Source organism: Mastigoproctus giganteus, chromosome 8 (assembly GCF_048544385.1).
Source record: "Mastigoproctus giganteus isolate SK-2022 chromosome 8, ASM4854438v1, whole genome shotgun sequence".
Lineage (NCBI taxonomy): Eukaryota > Metazoa > Arthropoda > Arachnida > Uropygi > Thelyphonidae > Mastigoproctus > Mastigoproctus giganteus.
Window position 1 is genome coordinate 41,104,119 of NC_143582.1, and position 18,548 is coordinate 41,122,666.

Consider the following 18,548-nt stretch of genomic DNA (forward strand, 5'->3'; position numbering starts at 1 on the left):
TCACCTTTGGCCATTTATCGTAGAACTGCATGTGGGTTAAGTGTACAAAGGGTACTAGGAAAGTTTTGCAATATGATGCAACAATGAATCACAGGAAGCTGCTTGTTGCTGCATGTTGAGACATGTTCATACTTGCATATTAGCCGCCACGCCAAGTCGATGGGCTCAGTTATTCATTAGTAGTGAGAGTGTAAAGTGCTTGCGATGGCATCGTGGTCACGAAATGAGATAAGGACAGTTTTGCGGTATAATTTCATGCGTGGTTTAACCATAGACCAGTGCTTAGAAGAAATGACTCTTGCACTAGATGATGATTGTCCACATTGTACAACGATATTCAGGTGGTATAGAGAATTCCAAAGGGGAAATTTCACTCTGGAGGATTCTGAGAGGCCAGGAAGGCCACGAACGTCAGTTACGGAGGAAAACATTACTGCTGTGAGGAAAATGCTTGACGAAAACAGGCGAGTGACCTACCAACAGATAGAGGATACTTTGGGCCTAAATGCACCAGCAATTCGTTCGATTCTGCAAGATCATTTGCATGTGAAGAAACTTTGTTCTCTCTGGTTGCCGCATCAACTGACTGAAGAGCAGATGACACGACGTGTGACTTGGTACCAGAAAATGTTAAAATAGTTTGATAAGGGACAATCTCGGTATGTGAACAACATCGTGACAGGTGACGAGACTTGGCTGTACTATTACGATCTGCCGACCAAGGCTCAAAACAAAGTTTGGGTCTTTGATGATGACGACACACCTGTAATTGTCAGAAAATCCCGATCTGTAAAGAAGAAAATGATAGCTGTATTTTTCAAATCGAGTGGAATTGTGGAACGTGTCGTTTTGGACACGCAGAAGACAGTCACAGCTAAGTGGTATACTGAACAATGCCTGCCTAAAGTCATTGGATCTATGAAGAACCTGCGGCCAAAGTCAAGAATGGACACCTGGTACCTCCATCACGATAATGCTGCAGCTCACCGCGCCAAAGCCTGCACCGAATATTTGACCATGACAGGACTGAAACTTCTCGAGCACCCTCCCTACAGACCTTGCTCCCTGCGACTTTGCACTGTTCCCGCATGTGAAAATGAAGCTAAAAGGGAGGCGGTTTTCAAGTGATGAGGACCTTCTACGGGCTTGGGACAACGAGTGTGCTTTACTCCCTAGTGAAACTTGGCAGAACTGGTTTAAAGATTGGTTTCGGAGGATAGAGAGGTGTATTGAATGTAGAGGAAATTACTTTGAAAAAATTAAATAAACAAAGCTGTATTGCAAAACTTTCCTAGTACCCTTTGTACAATGCTAACGCGCTGATAGATTAAGATATATCAAAATACAGGCAATCAAAATTTGTCCTGTGAAGCACACTCGCGGTAATTTTTAACGTCGCAGAATTAAAATTGTGTGTTCTGTGCAACAACATACATTTCAACAGAAATGTACAGGTTATTTAACCAAAAATAAATAAAAAATGTTTACCTTTTTTAATTTCCGCTATCAGATTTGATATTAACTCCTTTATATCCCCTTGGGTTTCCTTCGCCATTTCAGCTAAGCTTCCCAGTAGTTTTTCCAGCATCTTACGTATATGGCCAAAAGCTGTAATATGTAGATCACCTAGTATTTTTACTACACGTATAGCCTGCGGAAAAAGAGGAACATTGAAATTATACAGACAAACTCACGCATACACTGCTCGATAAAGTTAACAGAACAAAACGTTTTTCATGAATATTTTATTGTGAATAGTATCGTCGAAGGCAAATATTTGATATAATAGCAACCTGGCGTGCAAATTCTGGTTATCCACTGGATATCGATCTACCACCTTACAGAGCCGCATATTATCCAAATTATTCATGTCTATAAAAACGAGGTTTGCGACCACGTCACTTCATTCCCGTTTTCTGGCTTGCTCAGTTGAATAGCTGCATCTCCAGTACTCAAGTTGCGGGGTCATTGTACGACTTGAAGCCGGGAAGTCGCAGGCGGAGGTGACATGATAGCTTAACAGACAGCCATCTGGCTCTAACAGCAAGAAAAAACAAACAAACAAAAAAAAAAAATAGAATGAAAGTAGAGTAAGAATGCAGATTATGAATGAAGTAAATGTGTGTCTCTCCCACCCCTTCGCCTGGTGGGTTAACCACTGCCAACTAACATATCCCATCCCCAGAGCGGGATGGGCAGCTTGACCTTCCTACCGGATTTGACACTGCTTGGACTTGACATCGACGAAGACATTCTGCGGCTTTGCTGCCGACACACCATTGGCTACCTGAACTGGATATTCTAACCCGGTTCTCTTTAAAACCCCATCCCAGGGCATGGGAGGGAGGAGACAGGTCTCCGTCACCTCTCCTCCCTCTCCACCCCCATACTTCGCCTGATGGGCTCGTCTCCACTGACCTCTTTGGGGATGCCTACCTATCGTCCCTATTCTTCAATCTGTTTTCCCCCCAGTCTTCAGTCTCCCCACCCCCTCTCTCTTACAATTACTAGTGTCCGAACCATTGGTAAATTGCTTGAACCCTACACCCAAAAACTTAATAACATCTATTCGCATAAATAGTACTCCTTTTGGCTGACCCCTATCTATAATTTTTTTAAGGTCCTAACCACTGAAATCTCAGGAAAGTAGGTGGCAGGACCTGCCAGTGTAAATAATTATAATAGTGGTATATCTGGTCTGCCTCCACGAGGCAGAGTGTGGACAACGTTGGGTCCCATTAAGGGCCCAGCGTCTAAATGACCAGAGAAACGACGGTACACGACACTACACATGTACAAAATCCATACACTTTTAAACCTCTGGCATTGAAAATGTTTTGTTTCAGACCCACAATGTATACTACTGGAGATGGGGGAACCCCCTGGTGCCGTTTAACAATAAAAACACTCTACACTCTAACAGCAAGAGGAAACCCTACGATGTCCTGTCATCAATTGTTTCTTGAGGTTGCTGCAAACCAAACACAGGTGAAAATATTTCCAACCAGATTGTGTTAAGAAGGCTCAATTCAAGTGGACTCTATGCAAAGAAGACAGTGGTTTGTGTCCCATTAACCCCGAACCACTTTAGAGCTCGTCGAAACTGGTGTCATGAACATGGGACTTGGAGCCCTGGCAAATGGGGTATACAGTTCTGTTCTCTGATGAGTTCCTTTTTATCCTACAAACGGATTCTAGACATTATTTCATCTGGGGATAACGAGGTAGCGGTACCGTTCCTTCAACATCAGAGAGAGAGAGAGAGAGAGGGAAAATTAGTGAAAACGGTGTTCTCATATGGGGAGAATAATGATCAACGGCTGCACCCTTTCTTCATGTTTTTTGATAGGGGTACTGTCACTGCGTAGAGGTACTGAGAACAGATCCTCGAAACCTATTTGTGATTTTTAGGGATGTGGATGGCCCAGATTATCTTTTCATGCAGGACAACCCCACTGCACACAGAGCTCAAATGGAGGAGGAATATCTTGAAACTGAAGATATCCGACGACTACTGTGGCCACCACGATCGCCACACTTTAATCTATGCTGGTGGAAGAATGGGAGTTTTTGTCGCAGAATCTTATAGGAACCTTTATATTGAGCATGGTTTACCGCTGTTAGGCGTGTTTAGATGTTGGAGAGGATTATACGTCGTACTGATGTCATGCGACCATATTTTTGAACTTCTTGTATCGATTTTTTTTTTTTTTTTTGGTAGTTCTTATACAATCCATAAAATATCCTTTATACCTGTCCGCAGTTTCTCGCTGTCTCATTTCATCGTTGTTGTATGGTGCACCACCATACCAACTTTGGTCCGGCTTCATCGTAACGCTCCATGAGTAGAGAACGTTTTCTACATGCTTTCTTAATTTTGCCGAGCAGTGTATATATGTATATTCAGTGAGTTTATATATATTAGTAATTAGGAGCCTGTTTAACAGTATTACAAAATTAAAAAGAATTTCGATTCCAGATAACATACAAAGTCTTTACGGTACGAAGAGAGCTTGTACCATAACACTGAGTGCCTTGAAAATATTAATAATCTTGATCACCGAATTAGGTCTGTGCCTAAGTAGGTAACAAGCTGAACAAGTGAACTTGACATTCCATATCCTCAGTGGCATATCGTTAAGATTCTAGTATAATGAATGCCTTTGGGAAAAAAAATTTCTTTGGACAGGATCTGTCAAGAAAGAAACTTTGGTCGGTTTGTTTCTTTCTGAAGTTAGACGCTCTTGCATCAACTGCAATCGAATATCGTTTACGAGGAGTTCAAGAAGCCTTCAGGAACGGTATTAGTACAAGAGAGATATTTCAGGAGCTGCACAGAATCGGATTTAACGGAGGAGCTGAAACGCACAAACCAAAATCACGCATGCAAGATACAGTGTCTTTCTGCCTGGTGCACAGCACATCGTAATCGGTCACTGGAACATTGGAAAGTTGTATTATGGAGTTGCAAATCATTATTATAGACGATTTCCCGATCTGGTGTTTGGGTCTGGCGGATGCCCGACAATGTTATTTACAAGTTATGTCATCCCAGCTCTAAGTTTTGCGAAGGTTGCTGTCACTGTCCTGTGTTTTTTTCTCTTGGTGTGGGCTTTGGTCATTGATTGTTGTTGTTCCTAGAACAAAGAATGCCATGCAGTGCATGGACAATCGGCTTAATTCCACTCTTCCGAAACTGTATAGTGAGAACCCTATTTTATTTCAGCACGACAGTGCACTATGCCAAACTGCACAACCTGTAGCGACTTGGTTTAAGTTATGGGGCGTGCAAAAGCTTCACTTTCCTGTATAGCAACTACGAACACTTTATCTGATTAAATACTTTTGGGATGCGCCATAATGTCGGCTTCTGGCCAGGTCAATAACATTAGCAGTAAGTAAACAAATTGAACGGTGTGCTCAAGGAGAAATGAACCAAAATCCAGGTATCAAATACTTCCTGCTAACAAAATGCCGTCTTTGCATTTAAGGGAATATTCCAGCAGTGTCTACTTTGAAGTGAAAGAAGACATTACTGGCACTACGGAGACAGTGAAAGTGTATAAACACTTTTTCCATTTTATTTTCACTTGGATACTTTCAAGGGGTATAGTTTTGTTCGTGGAATATCCAGGTGATATCTCTAGGGGAAAATGAAAAGAACGTACATACAGTTGGAACAATATGAGGAATGCTGAATCGAAATAAAAGAATTTTGAAATCTCTCGAAGTGATGGTATTCTATGAAATACATGTGATGGGGGAAAAAAACTGAACTGGAATTGAGTACCCAGATATTTCAGATTTTTCAGTTATTATTTCATCGGTATAATTTAATCTCACCACTCTACCCTTACGTTGGCATACAGTGGCGATACGAAAATGTTCTGGAGCCAAGTAAGGTATAGGTGGGAAGTCTTTGGTAACGTATCCTCGGCACAGAAAGGTCGTCAGTCGGAAGTACTGCAAATAAAAGGCTTAATTTAGAAAATAATTTAAAATGAGAACCCATAAAATTAATATCTTTTTTGTATAGAGTACAGAGTACCCTTGCCCTAAAATACTCTATAGTCTATACTATTGCACACCATCAGACATCTCTCATTTTGTGGAGTTATACTTCATAACTGGGTTGGCATGATTGCAACACCAGGGTACCTGCCCACTCTGGCGCACTATGGCCATAGTTGCCGATGCGCCTAATAAATCCCTAAACCAACAACAACCTGCCCACCCACCGATGAGAAGCCAATTATCTTCAAAACTGTACCGTCTAGGTGGTGGTGGTATCCACCGAGAATAAGTAAAAGTAGTCTTCTTCACTGGTGATGTGTTACTTATTCGAGGTAGTACAATTCCATGGCAACTCGTGAGGGTATTCACAATATGAGATATAATTAAAAAGATACTTATTTAACTACTTTGGTAAATGACTACGAATTAAACAGATGCTATTGCACTAACCTATACGATAGATATCTTTTTTTTTGTATAATAGTACACATTGTATACTATTATAATAGTACCGGTGCCCCCTTAGCCTAGTTAGCATGGACGCTAGGCTGTGCTGAGTAGAGTGTGCGGGATTAGATACCCGCTGTCAGTAGTCGTGGATTTCCTCCTCAGTATCTTGAGTTGGTCAGCCTCAAGGCTGGGTGCAATTAGTAAGACAAATTCAAGGATCATGACTAGAAATGCATTCGAAATAAATAAATAATACTATACATTGTCTTCAGTCTTCGTTATCTTCAATTTAAGGACCACGTATGAAAACAGTGTAATTAAAATGCAGTTTAGGTACATTTTCATATTCATTGTAAAATTTCATCTAGAAAGACCAAGTAAACAACTTTGGGATAGCTGGACTGATTTTATGTAAAATGAAATAGTATAATCAGGTAGATTAATAAGTAAAATGACATGCTCCACATGCCATTAAGAAAGCTTTCTTTTAATCATTTACCACGTGAAAATTTATGAAACATAGTCATCTATATTAACTTATTAAATAGATTATTTACACGTTTCATCTTTTCAGTATTCAGATTACTTAAAACACAGACTGTGTTTCCTAAATACATTTAAGACTTACTTTGTTGAGTAAATCTTTTGCTTTCTCTTTTGATACTGCGAGAAGTTCCTTGAGTTTGGTGATCAGAGTTTGAAAGAAGGTTGTCTCGTCGTCGCCTTCGGCCATGAAAAATTGTACGCTGTGCAAAAGGAAACAAATGTTCTCGTTAACTGAATATTTTTAGAGCCCCAATGATGGGAAGTATAAACTATATTCCAGAAACACGTACTGCAAATATAAAATAATTTATATTTAAAATGTCTGTAAAGCCTTGCTCTGAAGATACAAATACAGTTATATATTATTGTAATGTTTCTTTATTGAGTAATGTACAAGTTCCTTCACTGAATGGTCACTTTACTAAGTGTGAGTGTTATCCTTCAAAATAGCTTGACTCATCGTCGTGGCATGGACACACAATCTCTCAAAAGAGTGCCGCAGGGATGCTGGTTGTTGGTGACTGAATTGGTGCCGACGGTTGTTGCAAATTTGATGGTTGCCGAACTCTAATAATCGAGATTCGATGACTGGGGAGGATACCATAGTAGACTGATTTCACTCTCACGTTCCTGGAACCAGTTCTCTACAATTTTTCCTTGTGAAAAGCCGCATTAATCTGTTGGAAGAGCCGATTCTCACATGAATACGTTGCATTCGTTAAGGGATGCATTTGGTCGGAAAGAATTTTATGTAAAAACATAACGTGGCATCCAAATGTTTTACTGGTATAAGTGGAGTCTAATGTGCATCACGAAAACACTCCACGTGCCACTAAAACAGTTTTTTTTTATTTCATCACAACCACTAGATTTACAGGAATTTAAAATTAAGATTTCAACGATGGATACAATCGTTAATCGCGTTTGTAGTTATGCAGGCCTGAACTTTCAAATGCGTGTCAAACGTGTGTGGTAGTGCATCCTCTCGCACTTGGTCATACTCCTGCATTATTGATACCTGACAGGTTCTTGACTCATACTGTTTTCGCCATATTCTGGTCCTCTCATCAGTGTGAAACAGTAGAAAGCGGGATTCGTCAGACCAGGCAATATTTTTTTCAGTCCTCTGCTGTCTGTTGGCAGTTAAATCCGACTCGGTCGTCGGCTGCGATACATTATCATTGACATAGTGTGACGGATTTTGTGTTCTGCCTAGTTACTATTATTTTATTGTATTGCCATTTGACTGACTGTAGCCTTTCTGTTATCATATTATTGCCGTTGGCTAGATTTTATTTGTTTATTGAACTAATCTCAATATACTCGAAAAATATTCATATTTGAAAAGCCAATCAGGAATGCATTTTACAAGATACGTATAGTGGCCATCGGTATAAGTTTTCCATTAATTTGTGTTGCGTGGCAGTAGATTTGAATAAGGTTATTATACACTGTTTTGCGTGTAAATGAATTTCTTGCGTTTCCTACACGCATGCACTGATATATAAATGAGAAACTTCACACGAACAGAGTTTACGGATTAAATAAGGCGAAAATTAATGGATTAATGTCGAAAGTTTTATTCTACCAGACATTTAAAACAGTATTGCACACTTTGTAATTTTGATTGAAGAGCATATCCTTAATCTATTTCGTTTTGCGGTGTTTAATATGAATGCGAATACCGTTTTATTTTTTGAAGAGTTTTATATTTTACAGAAAATAAATTTAGGGTTTTATTCATGTTTTCTAATGATTATTTTGCATGAATAGTGTCTGATTTACAGTTAGTCTTCTCTTTACAAATAAGTTTCTTGCTGAATATAAAATCCCTCGTTTGTAAAATATAGATTTCTATTTCGTTCAAAACTTAATTCTGCAAGGATATTTTGCCATTTCTTTTGGTATCCATTAAGGAATAATATTCGGTGCGTCAATTAATCTTCTCTATTTCTAACTGTACGAATGATCTTTATATAAATCTTTGCTAAAAATACATAAATATTTATAGAGATCTTTCTAAAAATGTTCCCGGGGTAGAACCACGGGATAATCTTTTGTTAAATCATGGCGTCAACTGTATTAGTAATATAGATTTTTTTTTTTTTATTTTGAAATATATATTTTTTAATTAAAATAAATGATTTTTTAATTTTATTTCTAACTTCCGGAGCGTTCGGGCAGAAAAAAGCCATGGTACTATGCATTAAATAAAACCTACATTGCTCATCTATATCAGTTTAAAGATTTTATGATTTTTAAATGATAACTAACTTTTAGACTGTCGATAGGCAGCCAAATTAATTTTTAGGATTTTTTCTGGACATTGTGCAGGAGACGAGGTTTACTGAATGTCGGTGTCAATGCTCCTATGCTATTATGAAGAAATGGAGAATACTACAGAATACTCACGTTTCCAATTCGTTAGCGGAATACAGTAGTTCATTGTCTTTGGAATCCTGTATAACTATAAGAAAAAGATGAGAAAGTGTCTTATTGCTATTATAAAGTCATTATACATAAAATTCATAAACCTATACACAGTAATTGATATATATACATTTGAGATGGATATTATTATAGATAGCCTGGCCTTAGTTATTAGATTTTTATTATGGGAATTATGGGCTAGCGTCATTGAAGTAAAACTATATGTATCGAATAAATTATTTATATGATCTTTTATGTTATATACAATATCTATATAAATTGTTTTATGAAATTGAAAACCTTATACTAGTGCTTAACCTTTATTTTAGGTCGTATTAATATATTGGTAAGCCATACTGCCTATTGATTATTATATAAAAAGAGAACCCATTATACTTGGTTTTCCTTTCAATCTCACTGGTTAGCCTCTGAAGCACTCACCAAAATTGTGCAACAATAGATATTTTGCGTGTGTGTGTGTGTGTGTGTGTGTATATATATATATATATATATATATACACGTTTGTACCAAGAAGCATTCCCCCGCCGAAGGCAGCCCAACAGGGGCACATACATCAGGGTACCCGAATGCCTTAGAGAACATGGAGTACGAGCAGGTAGGCCCAGAAGTATAGCACCTGATGTCGAGGAAAGGGTTTTAGAAAGAATAAAATTATATTAGGGTCCCTTGCAAATGATTACATCTACCCATATTTATTTTATCTGTAAATCGCGTGCGTTCTCTGGTCGATTTGCCTGTTTGCTGGACGAAAAAACCCTAGTTTCTCAGGGAAAAGCGTTAGAAAGAATAAAAAAAAAAAAAACAAAAACACTTATTTTTAGGCCAGCCGAATAATTAAATTCATCTGCCGTGCTGTGTGTCATATGTCTGTTAATTGCGTGTATTCTCTGGTAGATTTTCCTGTTTTGCTGGACGAAAAAACCCCAGTTTCTGGGGGTAAAAATAATAAAAAAAAAAACTTGCTGGCTACACCTGAGACCGACTAACACAGCCACGAAGTGAAAAAAGCCCATTAAAGTTCCTCGCGTCATCGACTGGATTCGAATCCGGTCCTTTTCCACCACTGTGACGATACTACTGTGCTACACATGCAGACAGTTAGAAAAAATAGAATAAAATCCAGGAATTTCGACACGGAGGGTTGCTCTGCAAGAGCGTGTAGTGAGTCATAGCAGTGTGTGGCGAATTTTACATCGCTAATTACTGAACCCCTACCATATCCAGAGTGTACAAGGTCTCAGCAATACAGAGTACTCTACCAGACTGCTCCCATAGTCAGTGGCGGATCTTAACAAGTTCATTTGCGACCCGATGTTCACTGGGTATTTTTTGCTTATTTTAGTTTGTAATTTTCACCTTTAAATTATTGACCATCATTTTTGAAAAATCCTGTGCATATATATATATATATATATATATATATTTTTTTTTTTTTTTTTTTTTTTTTGTAAATGCTATGTATTTGAGTGAAGTCATTAGTTAAGTTAAGGCTGTTTAGCTAATGGGAGGCGAAGGTAATTAGGATAGAAATAGACAACTCCTGCCTTCGTATTGCACTAATACTTCAGAGTGTGAAAGAATTTTCCTTTTAAAGTAAAGGTACCCTAACGTAGATGCCCTAACGTACCCTAACGTAGGGGCTTAGAGGGGAACAGGTATCCTGTGTGTTATCAGACACTCAGCCTAAAACACTGATGGATCCAATATCTCTCTATTACAGAAGATTTAGGAGAAGTCCGGTTGGCCTGCCTCCCTAAAATCCACTCATGCACACCTTCTCGATGGTAAGCCCTGTTACGTCACTTAGGTGGCAACGAACGTGTAGAGTGGTTCTCTTCAAGACGCCTGGTCAGCGTGAAGAGGAAAAGACCAAACCCTCCAGCAATGAGAGCACAACAATACAAATGGCCCTCAGTCCCCAGCAGCTTTCACTCTCCCTCTTACGGCAGCGAGAGGATCAGAGTGGAAGCAGAGGGTGCTAAGAATCTCTGGGTACGACCAGGCTGCCATGCACGGAAATTGAACTTGGCCTGTTATAACGTACGATCACTCATCGGTGAAGACAGGATACTAGAGCTGGAAAAGGAATTAGAAAATGTGAATTGGAATATCATCGGTTTGGCTGAAACAAGAAGAAGAAATGAATCACTTATACGTTTATCAAGTGGAAATCTGCTGTACACCAATGGAAACAGTGAAAGGAGTGAAGGTGGAGTTGGGTTTCTGGTCCATAAAGATTTTAAAAACATTTTGGAATTCAAAAGTACATCACCAAGGGTGTCAAGACTAATATTCAAGATTTCTAAGAGGTACAAGCTAAAGATTATAATGATTTATGCACCAACATCGAGCCATGATGATGAAGAGGTTGAAGAAATGTACACTGAAATTGAGAGTCTTCTAGATGAGCAGAAAACCCACTACACTGTTATTATGGGGGACTTCAATGCTAAGGTTGGAAAAAGGCAAAACAGCACAGAAAGAGGAACTATAGGAAATTTTGGAATTGGTGAAAGAATAAAAGAGGTGAAAGACTTGTGGAATTTGCAGAATCTCAAGGACTGTCAGTAATGAATACTTTTTTCAAGAAGAGGGTGAACAGAAAGTGGACATGGAAGAGTCCAAATGGATTAACAACTAATGAAATCGACTTCATCCTCCCTAACAGAAGATATATTGTGAATGATGTTACCGTCCTGAATAAGGTAAATGTTGGAAGTGATCACAGAATGGTAAGATGTACACTTGATATAGATGTAGGAAAGGAAAGGAAAAAACTGACTCGAGTAAATAATACAAAGGTCTTTGAAATAACAGAGGAGGACAAAAAGCAGTATGTACTGGAACTTAAGAACAAGTTTGAACTTCTGCAGACTGCTCAGGACCAAGATATCGACCAGGAATATTACAACTTTCTGAAAGTGATAAAGCCCAAGAAACCTATAGGGAAACAGAAATCCAAAGAAGAAAAAATTAGTCAAGAAACACTTGTCATGATGAACCAAAGACGACAAATGAAAAGCAAGAAAAACACTGACAGGGAGAAAATTGAGTATACTGAGTTATGCAAAGCCATTAGAAAGAGACTCAGAGAGGACATGAGAAGATTTAACACAAGAAAAGTAGAACAAGCATTAAGGGAAAACAAACGATTTAAATCAGCAGCCATGAGCAGTAATACAGAAAGACAAATGATACTGAAACTGAAGAATAGCGATGGTGTACTTTATAAACAGCAGAGAAGGCATAATTAAAATAGCAGAAGACTAATATAGAGAATTATACAAGGAGCGAGGGAATGATACCAGCAGTGGGGAAGATGGATTGCAAAGTAGCAACACATACGACATACCCGATATTCTTCCTGATGAGGTAAGAACATGCATTGAAGAAAATGAAGAATCGGAAAGCAAATTTAAAATCGAGAAAGGAGTTCGACAAGGAGACACAATATCTCCGAAGCTGTTTACTGCTGCCCTTGAGGAAGCTTTCAGAAGATTAAACTGGTCGCAGAAAGGAGTCAATGTGAACGGAGAGTACCTAAACCATTTACGATTTGCAGATGACATTGTGGTCATAAGCCACGATCCCAAAGAATTAGAGGAAAATCTTAATCAGTTATGCACATCTAGTAAGGATTTTGGACTAAAGATGAATATGGCTAAAACAAAAGTAATGATGAACAAGTATGCCACGGAAAGGGAAATAATGATTGATGGAGCAGTAATTGAAAAGGTGGAGTCATATACTTATCTGGGACAAGTTATTAGCTGTAATAATGATAAATGGCTGGAAGTCAAGAGAAGAATAAATTTTGGATGGATAGCATTCAGGAAATATAGTCACATACTGAAGAGCAATATCCCAGTTTGTCTGAAACGTAAAATAATGAACCAATGTATACTCCCCACCATGACTTATGGAAGTGAAACTTGGGCACTCACCAAAAGAATGGAAGAGAAGCTAAGAACTACACAGCGAAGAATGGAACGAATTATATTGGGAATCAGACTGTTAGATAAGAAGAGAAACACATGGATTAGGCAGCAAACTCAAGTAAAGGACATTCTTATGAAAAATAAAGAACTAAAATGGTCTTGGGCAGGACACATAGCTCGAAGACATGATGACAGATGGACTAAGAAAATAACAGAATGGTACCCAAGAGGAGCTAGAAGAAAACCTGGAAGACAAAGGCGGAGATGGATAGATGAAATTCATGAGTTTTTGAGTAGTAAATGGATGGCCAGTGCTCAAAACAGAAGGAACTGGAAAGTTGCTGGAGAGGCCTTCATCCTGCAGTGGATTGAAAATGGCTGATGATGATGAACGTAGATGCCACAGTTATCTGCACATATTTAAATAAATAAATTCAATTCGTTTTAATATTCATAGTCGGAATGATCTCGATACCGACGTAATCTTCCTCACGGACACTCAAAAATTGATTGCTACGTGTGTGAACTGTGATCTTATTTTGACCATCCTCGACTTTGAGCTTTCATCAGCGTCACAGTACTTTGCCACAAGGGAGTGTTGTAATGCAAAGCCATCTGTGTGCGCGCGCGTGCGCAAAAAAGAAGATAAAAAAAAAGCGATGAAAAACAATTCCCAATCATACTTATGTTCCCATTATTAAAAAGTGGTTTTATAATTCCATTTGAACTTATAAAACTACCCTCGATTAATGTGGCTGATAGTTCATTCCAGTGAATTTCAATACATGGCCTGACGGTAAAATCGTGTAATCCAAGTTTCTGAGGCTCCATATGATTTTGTGTTTGTGCCCCTGGTTCTTGTATGTCCTGCTAGTGAAAATAAACTACCTTCTTTCTTTTTATTGATATATTCTGTCATTCCTTCCTCCAACAATGTACCCGAACGTTATAGTCATTACACATTACAGGCATTACAATTGTTCTCTATATGGATATGGAGTAGCGTCTTTCAACAAACTGGTTCCCTGAATTATTTTTAGAAGCTCTACATCTTTCTTAGATCCATCCTTGCGGCTTGAACACAGCATTCTGAATGCGGTCTCACCTTCGTTTTATACAGAGGAAGAGTGATACTTTAGCTGCTCTCCTTCTAGCTTAGAAGCATCAGAGTTATGATAATTCATGGGTTTATGTTTCCCAGGGGTAACACCTGGTCCTGAATAGAGGGACATTAGTCTGGTTTCTGTCGAATGTTCTAACCGTTCAATAATCGAACAAACTTTGGAATAGTTCGAGTGATTTTTCTCTGTTTTGCGGAGTTTGGAAAGTGTTATATTTCGGTGAACTTTCAGGACCTTTGACCCTCGCCTGTGATTGAATCAGTTTAAGTCAGTCCCAGGCGCAAGGTGGGAAAGATCGCGCTCCACTGTAGTAAGTCGGTTTGTTTGTTTGTTTGTTATTTGGTTTTTAGGAGCATTAGCAACTAAGGCCATATTGCTCCGGGAATATGCGGTGATCTTTCCGCATCCCCGTATTTGGTGGTGACGGGATCGAACCCCGGTCTAATCAAGAAGCGTGCGTTACGTACTGCTGCTCCTTCCCACCTGGCTACGGAGGCGCCAGTAAGTCGGTCATAGGGTATCTCGATTCACTGGACCATGAATAACGGTATCCGTGAATAACGGATTTAAGGTGAGAATCTCTCTCTCTCTCTCTCTCTCTCTCTCTCTCTCTCTCTCTCTCTCTCTCTCTCTCTCTCTCTCTCTCTCTCATATTGTCTTACACTAGAATAATATAAGCATACTTCAGCATAGCAGTGCAGCTAAAACAAAATTACTACTTCATTAATATCTTGAATTGTTACTGAGTTATTGTCGAATCGAAATATTAATCCCGTTCACTACATATTTAAAAGACTTAATAATGAGAAATTACCTTTTTTCATTGCGTCTATAAAGTCTTGCACAGCCACTCTCATATCTCCATGCACGCTTCCCAGTATGTCTACTAATTGGGCAAGTACTTTCTTCATTAATTCTAATGCCACGCCTTTGAACTTCATTCCCATGATATGTGTTGCCTTCAGTATTTGCGTAGCCTGTGCATAAAAAGGAAGAAATAAAATATTTTGATGTTTATAAAATGCATTTATTCTTTGAAATCAGTTTTGTTTATATACTACTGTCCATTTATTCATGATGCACTTGAATCTATGAATAAACTTGTAGTAATGTTTACTTATTTATATTTAAATCTTAGCAATTATCATCACCGACTAGCTCTTGAAGAATAATTTTTCTTCAAAAATCTTTCGTTTCTGAGTAATCGATTTCTCCTCTAGATACAGCGTCGCGTGTCCGTACCAGACTATAGGGAGCAAGTAGTGAAATATAAAGGGACAGTGCGTGTGTATGTACTACAATTCGGCAACACAATGAGAGAACAAAGGGACCTAGGCGACTCTGAGCATCTTCTTACATTCATTCATTGTATATAATTGTGTATGGTGGCACCTAGACTAGTGTCCATCCCTACCATACAAAATGTATGTGTTTGCGTGTGTATTAAATAATGTGTTAAAAAAAAAAGCAAAAAAAAAAAAAAAAAAATAGCCACTGTACCACGAGGGGGGTGTTTGCCACCTGGTTCCCCATCGCTTGGTCTTAAAGCCGAACCTGGGTCTACTTTACTAACTATGCATCAAGCACGAACTGCGCTCCCAATGGATGGAGTGCAATACCATTGAGAGCGATCACCACAACCGGGGGGAAAAAATAATAATAATAATAATAATAATAAAAATTATAATAATGATAAAAATTCTCAGACACCCCACAACGAGAGACTAATCTCGCATTAGCGAGCTCTCTGATACCAGCAAAAAAAAAAAAAAAAAAAAAAAAAATCCTGAAGCGAGGTTTGCGGTAACACAAAAAAACAAAAAACAACAACAAAAAAAAAATCTTCCCAGAAACCCCAATACATAATTCCAGATCAGCAAATTCTGTGATGCCAGAAAAAAGAAAAAAGCCTGGGGGGAGGGGGGATTAAAAATGTACGAGAAAAAGGCTAATCAGAATTTGCCAAAATACCCAATTGCCTCCTTTTCCGAAAAACTCTTTTTGCAAAGTCTTATAATAACTGGAAATACAATAACCCTCTGTGCGGACAATGAAACCTATTGCACGACTGCAACAGTAGAAACTTTCACAAAACTAGAATTTAAACAGGTGCTATGAGGATTAGTAACAAGAAGTCTCCTAGCTCTGATCTTTTGGAACCAGAGATTGTCAAGAAAGCCGTCGAAACCATTGCAGAGGTGCTTCTTAACCTATACAAATCTTAGGAAATACAACCACTGCCTCAAAGAAGGCCTGTTCCGCCAGGCCTGGAAATCTGTAAACTTGTGCCTCATCTCCAAAAGTACCAACAAACAACTGGGCCTTCCGGGGTCGTACAGACCTGTAGCACTCTTATCAGTCATGAGCAAACTCTTTGAGCAGCTATTAAGAAATAGAATAGGAATCCACTGCACTGCAGCCGGCCTGCAGTCACCCCAACAATATGGATTTGGGAAGGGATGCTCAACCCTGGATATCCTGAAAAATATTACTGATGCCACAACTACCTCAGATCAGAAATAATTTCTGTTCATAGCAATAGATTTTGCCAGGCTTTTGACACTTTATAGTGGCCAAGCGGCCTGGCCCGACTCCGGAAGGCCAACCTACCGTCAAATCCGTATCAAATCATAAAATCCTACCTGTCCAATTGGTTCGTGACAGTCAGAGCACGATATTCGTCAGTAACAAGAGAAGTATTCAGAGGATGCCCACAGGGCTCAATCCTGGGTCAACTCCTATGGAACCTGGTTTTAGACGGCTTTTTGAACCTGGAACTCGGCGTCGTCGTGCCCCAAGCCTATGCTGATCATTTGGTTCTGATGCTGCCTGGCGGGATCTAGGGCGCAACTGGAGAACACCGCCAACAGAGCAACCGTGTACCTAACTTGGTTCACTTTTATCCTCCCCTCTCCCATGGTAGGGAGAGTTAGGGGATGGGTTTCTGCCTCCTCCCTCTCCCTGCCACCCCCTTTTTTCTCCTGGTGGGGCCAGTCCCCACTGAACTTTCTGGGGTTGCCTTCCCTATCATCCCCACATTTCTATCTGTCCCCCTTCCTCAGTCTTCACCCGTACTCTAACTAAATATGCATTTTATTTATTATTTTTTATGTTTATTTATTTATTTTTATTATTATTTTTTTTATTTGATTTATTTTTTTTTATTAATTTTTTTATTTATTTATTTTTTTAGGCTCTTGCCACTGAAATCTTAGGAAATTAGGTGGCAGGGCCTACCAGAGTACTTTCTTCTAATGTGGCCCCTCTATGCCTGACCTGCCACCTCGGGGATAAGTGTGGGGCAACGGGGGGGGTCCCACTAGGGATCCAATGGCTAAAAGGTCAGAGGAACAGCACAGCATAAACATGTACCTTACACTTTTTAAAATCTCTGCCCTTCAGAGTGTTCTGTGTTTCACAAACAGAGTGTACAACATGGAGATGAGGTAAACCCCTGGGGCCGTTAGACAATGAACATTTTACACTTTTCACTTTACACAGAGCAATAGAAAGAGGACTGGGCTAACAGCAATAACTTGAAGATTTCATCTTCGAAGACATGATCTGTATTATTAAAAGGAGCCCTAGATACCAGAGACCCCCTCAAATCAAGATACAAGGTAACACAATTAAGCTTACCACCGAATTAAAGCACTTTGGAGTCATTCTAAACAAGAACCTGAGCTTTACACCACATACGGTGCGCTTACGGAAAAAAATTAGAGGATACTCCGCGCTTTTTGCGCGCATCACAAGCAAGGAATGGGGTTTGAGGAGAAAACCCCTAAGCCTCTAATATCAAGCTATTTTCCAACCAGAGATTACATATGCTGCTGGAATATGGTATTGCAAGGCCACCAATGGATTGAACCGGAAAAAAATGGAGAATACGTAGCGACACATACTCATAACCCTCGGCAGTATGGCCGCCGTCCAGTGTGGACGCACGTTTTCCGCGCTCTTGGATTTTGTTCATGAATTTGTGGTTACGGTGCCTACTAGTTTATGAAAAGTGTACTCTTTAGTAGAACTACTACAGTGGATCTCAGGGTGAGAATCTTTTGCTGATTTACTGGGAACTTTGCAGGTTATTTACGTTTTTTTATCTATATCCTTTGTTGCCAGACCGTACTGGTCACCATGCGGCTGACAGCAGGGCTATAGAGAAAGAGAGAGAGAGAGCACCAATTCTACTGTGGTGGCCACGCGAATACCCTACACTTGACTTGAGAGGCTTGTGTGACAACGTAATGTTTACCTTGACCAAGCTGTGACCTTGACTGCTGCATTTCACTAATGCCCATCTGAAGGCACTATACAGATTTATTTCGCGTGCTCCCCTACCTGCCAATGGGGGAGATCCCAAAACTTCACCCGTTGATTATAGGGCAACAAATATACCCACGGACTTGTGGTTCGAATCCTTCAGCAGCTCTTCGAGCCCCTAACAAAACAATATGACTAGGAGCCGCTAATTCGGAAAACCTCGTTAATACGGAAACTTTACAAAATGGAAAATGAAATTGT

The 18,548-nt window shown here is 39.3% G+C and overlaps 1 protein-coding gene across 1 annotated transcript in view; it reads right to left on the reverse strand.

Annotated features, from left to right (window-relative positions):
* Nucleotides 1–14,968, reverse strand: part of LOC150081479 (uncharacterized) — a 156,456-nt gene extending 141,488 nt beyond the window's left edge. Inside the window, exons 1-2 of the mRNA XM_090380217.1 lie at nt 14,836–14,968; nt 8,923–8,977 (exon numbers count right to left, since the gene is read on the reverse strand). Coding sequence (XP_090236343.1) covers nt 8,923–8,977; nt 14,836–14,968 — 188 coding nt within the window. The remainder of the gene's footprint in view (nt 1–8,922; nt 8,978–14,835) is intronic.
* Nucleotides 14,969–18,548: the final 3,580 nt, after the last annotated feature.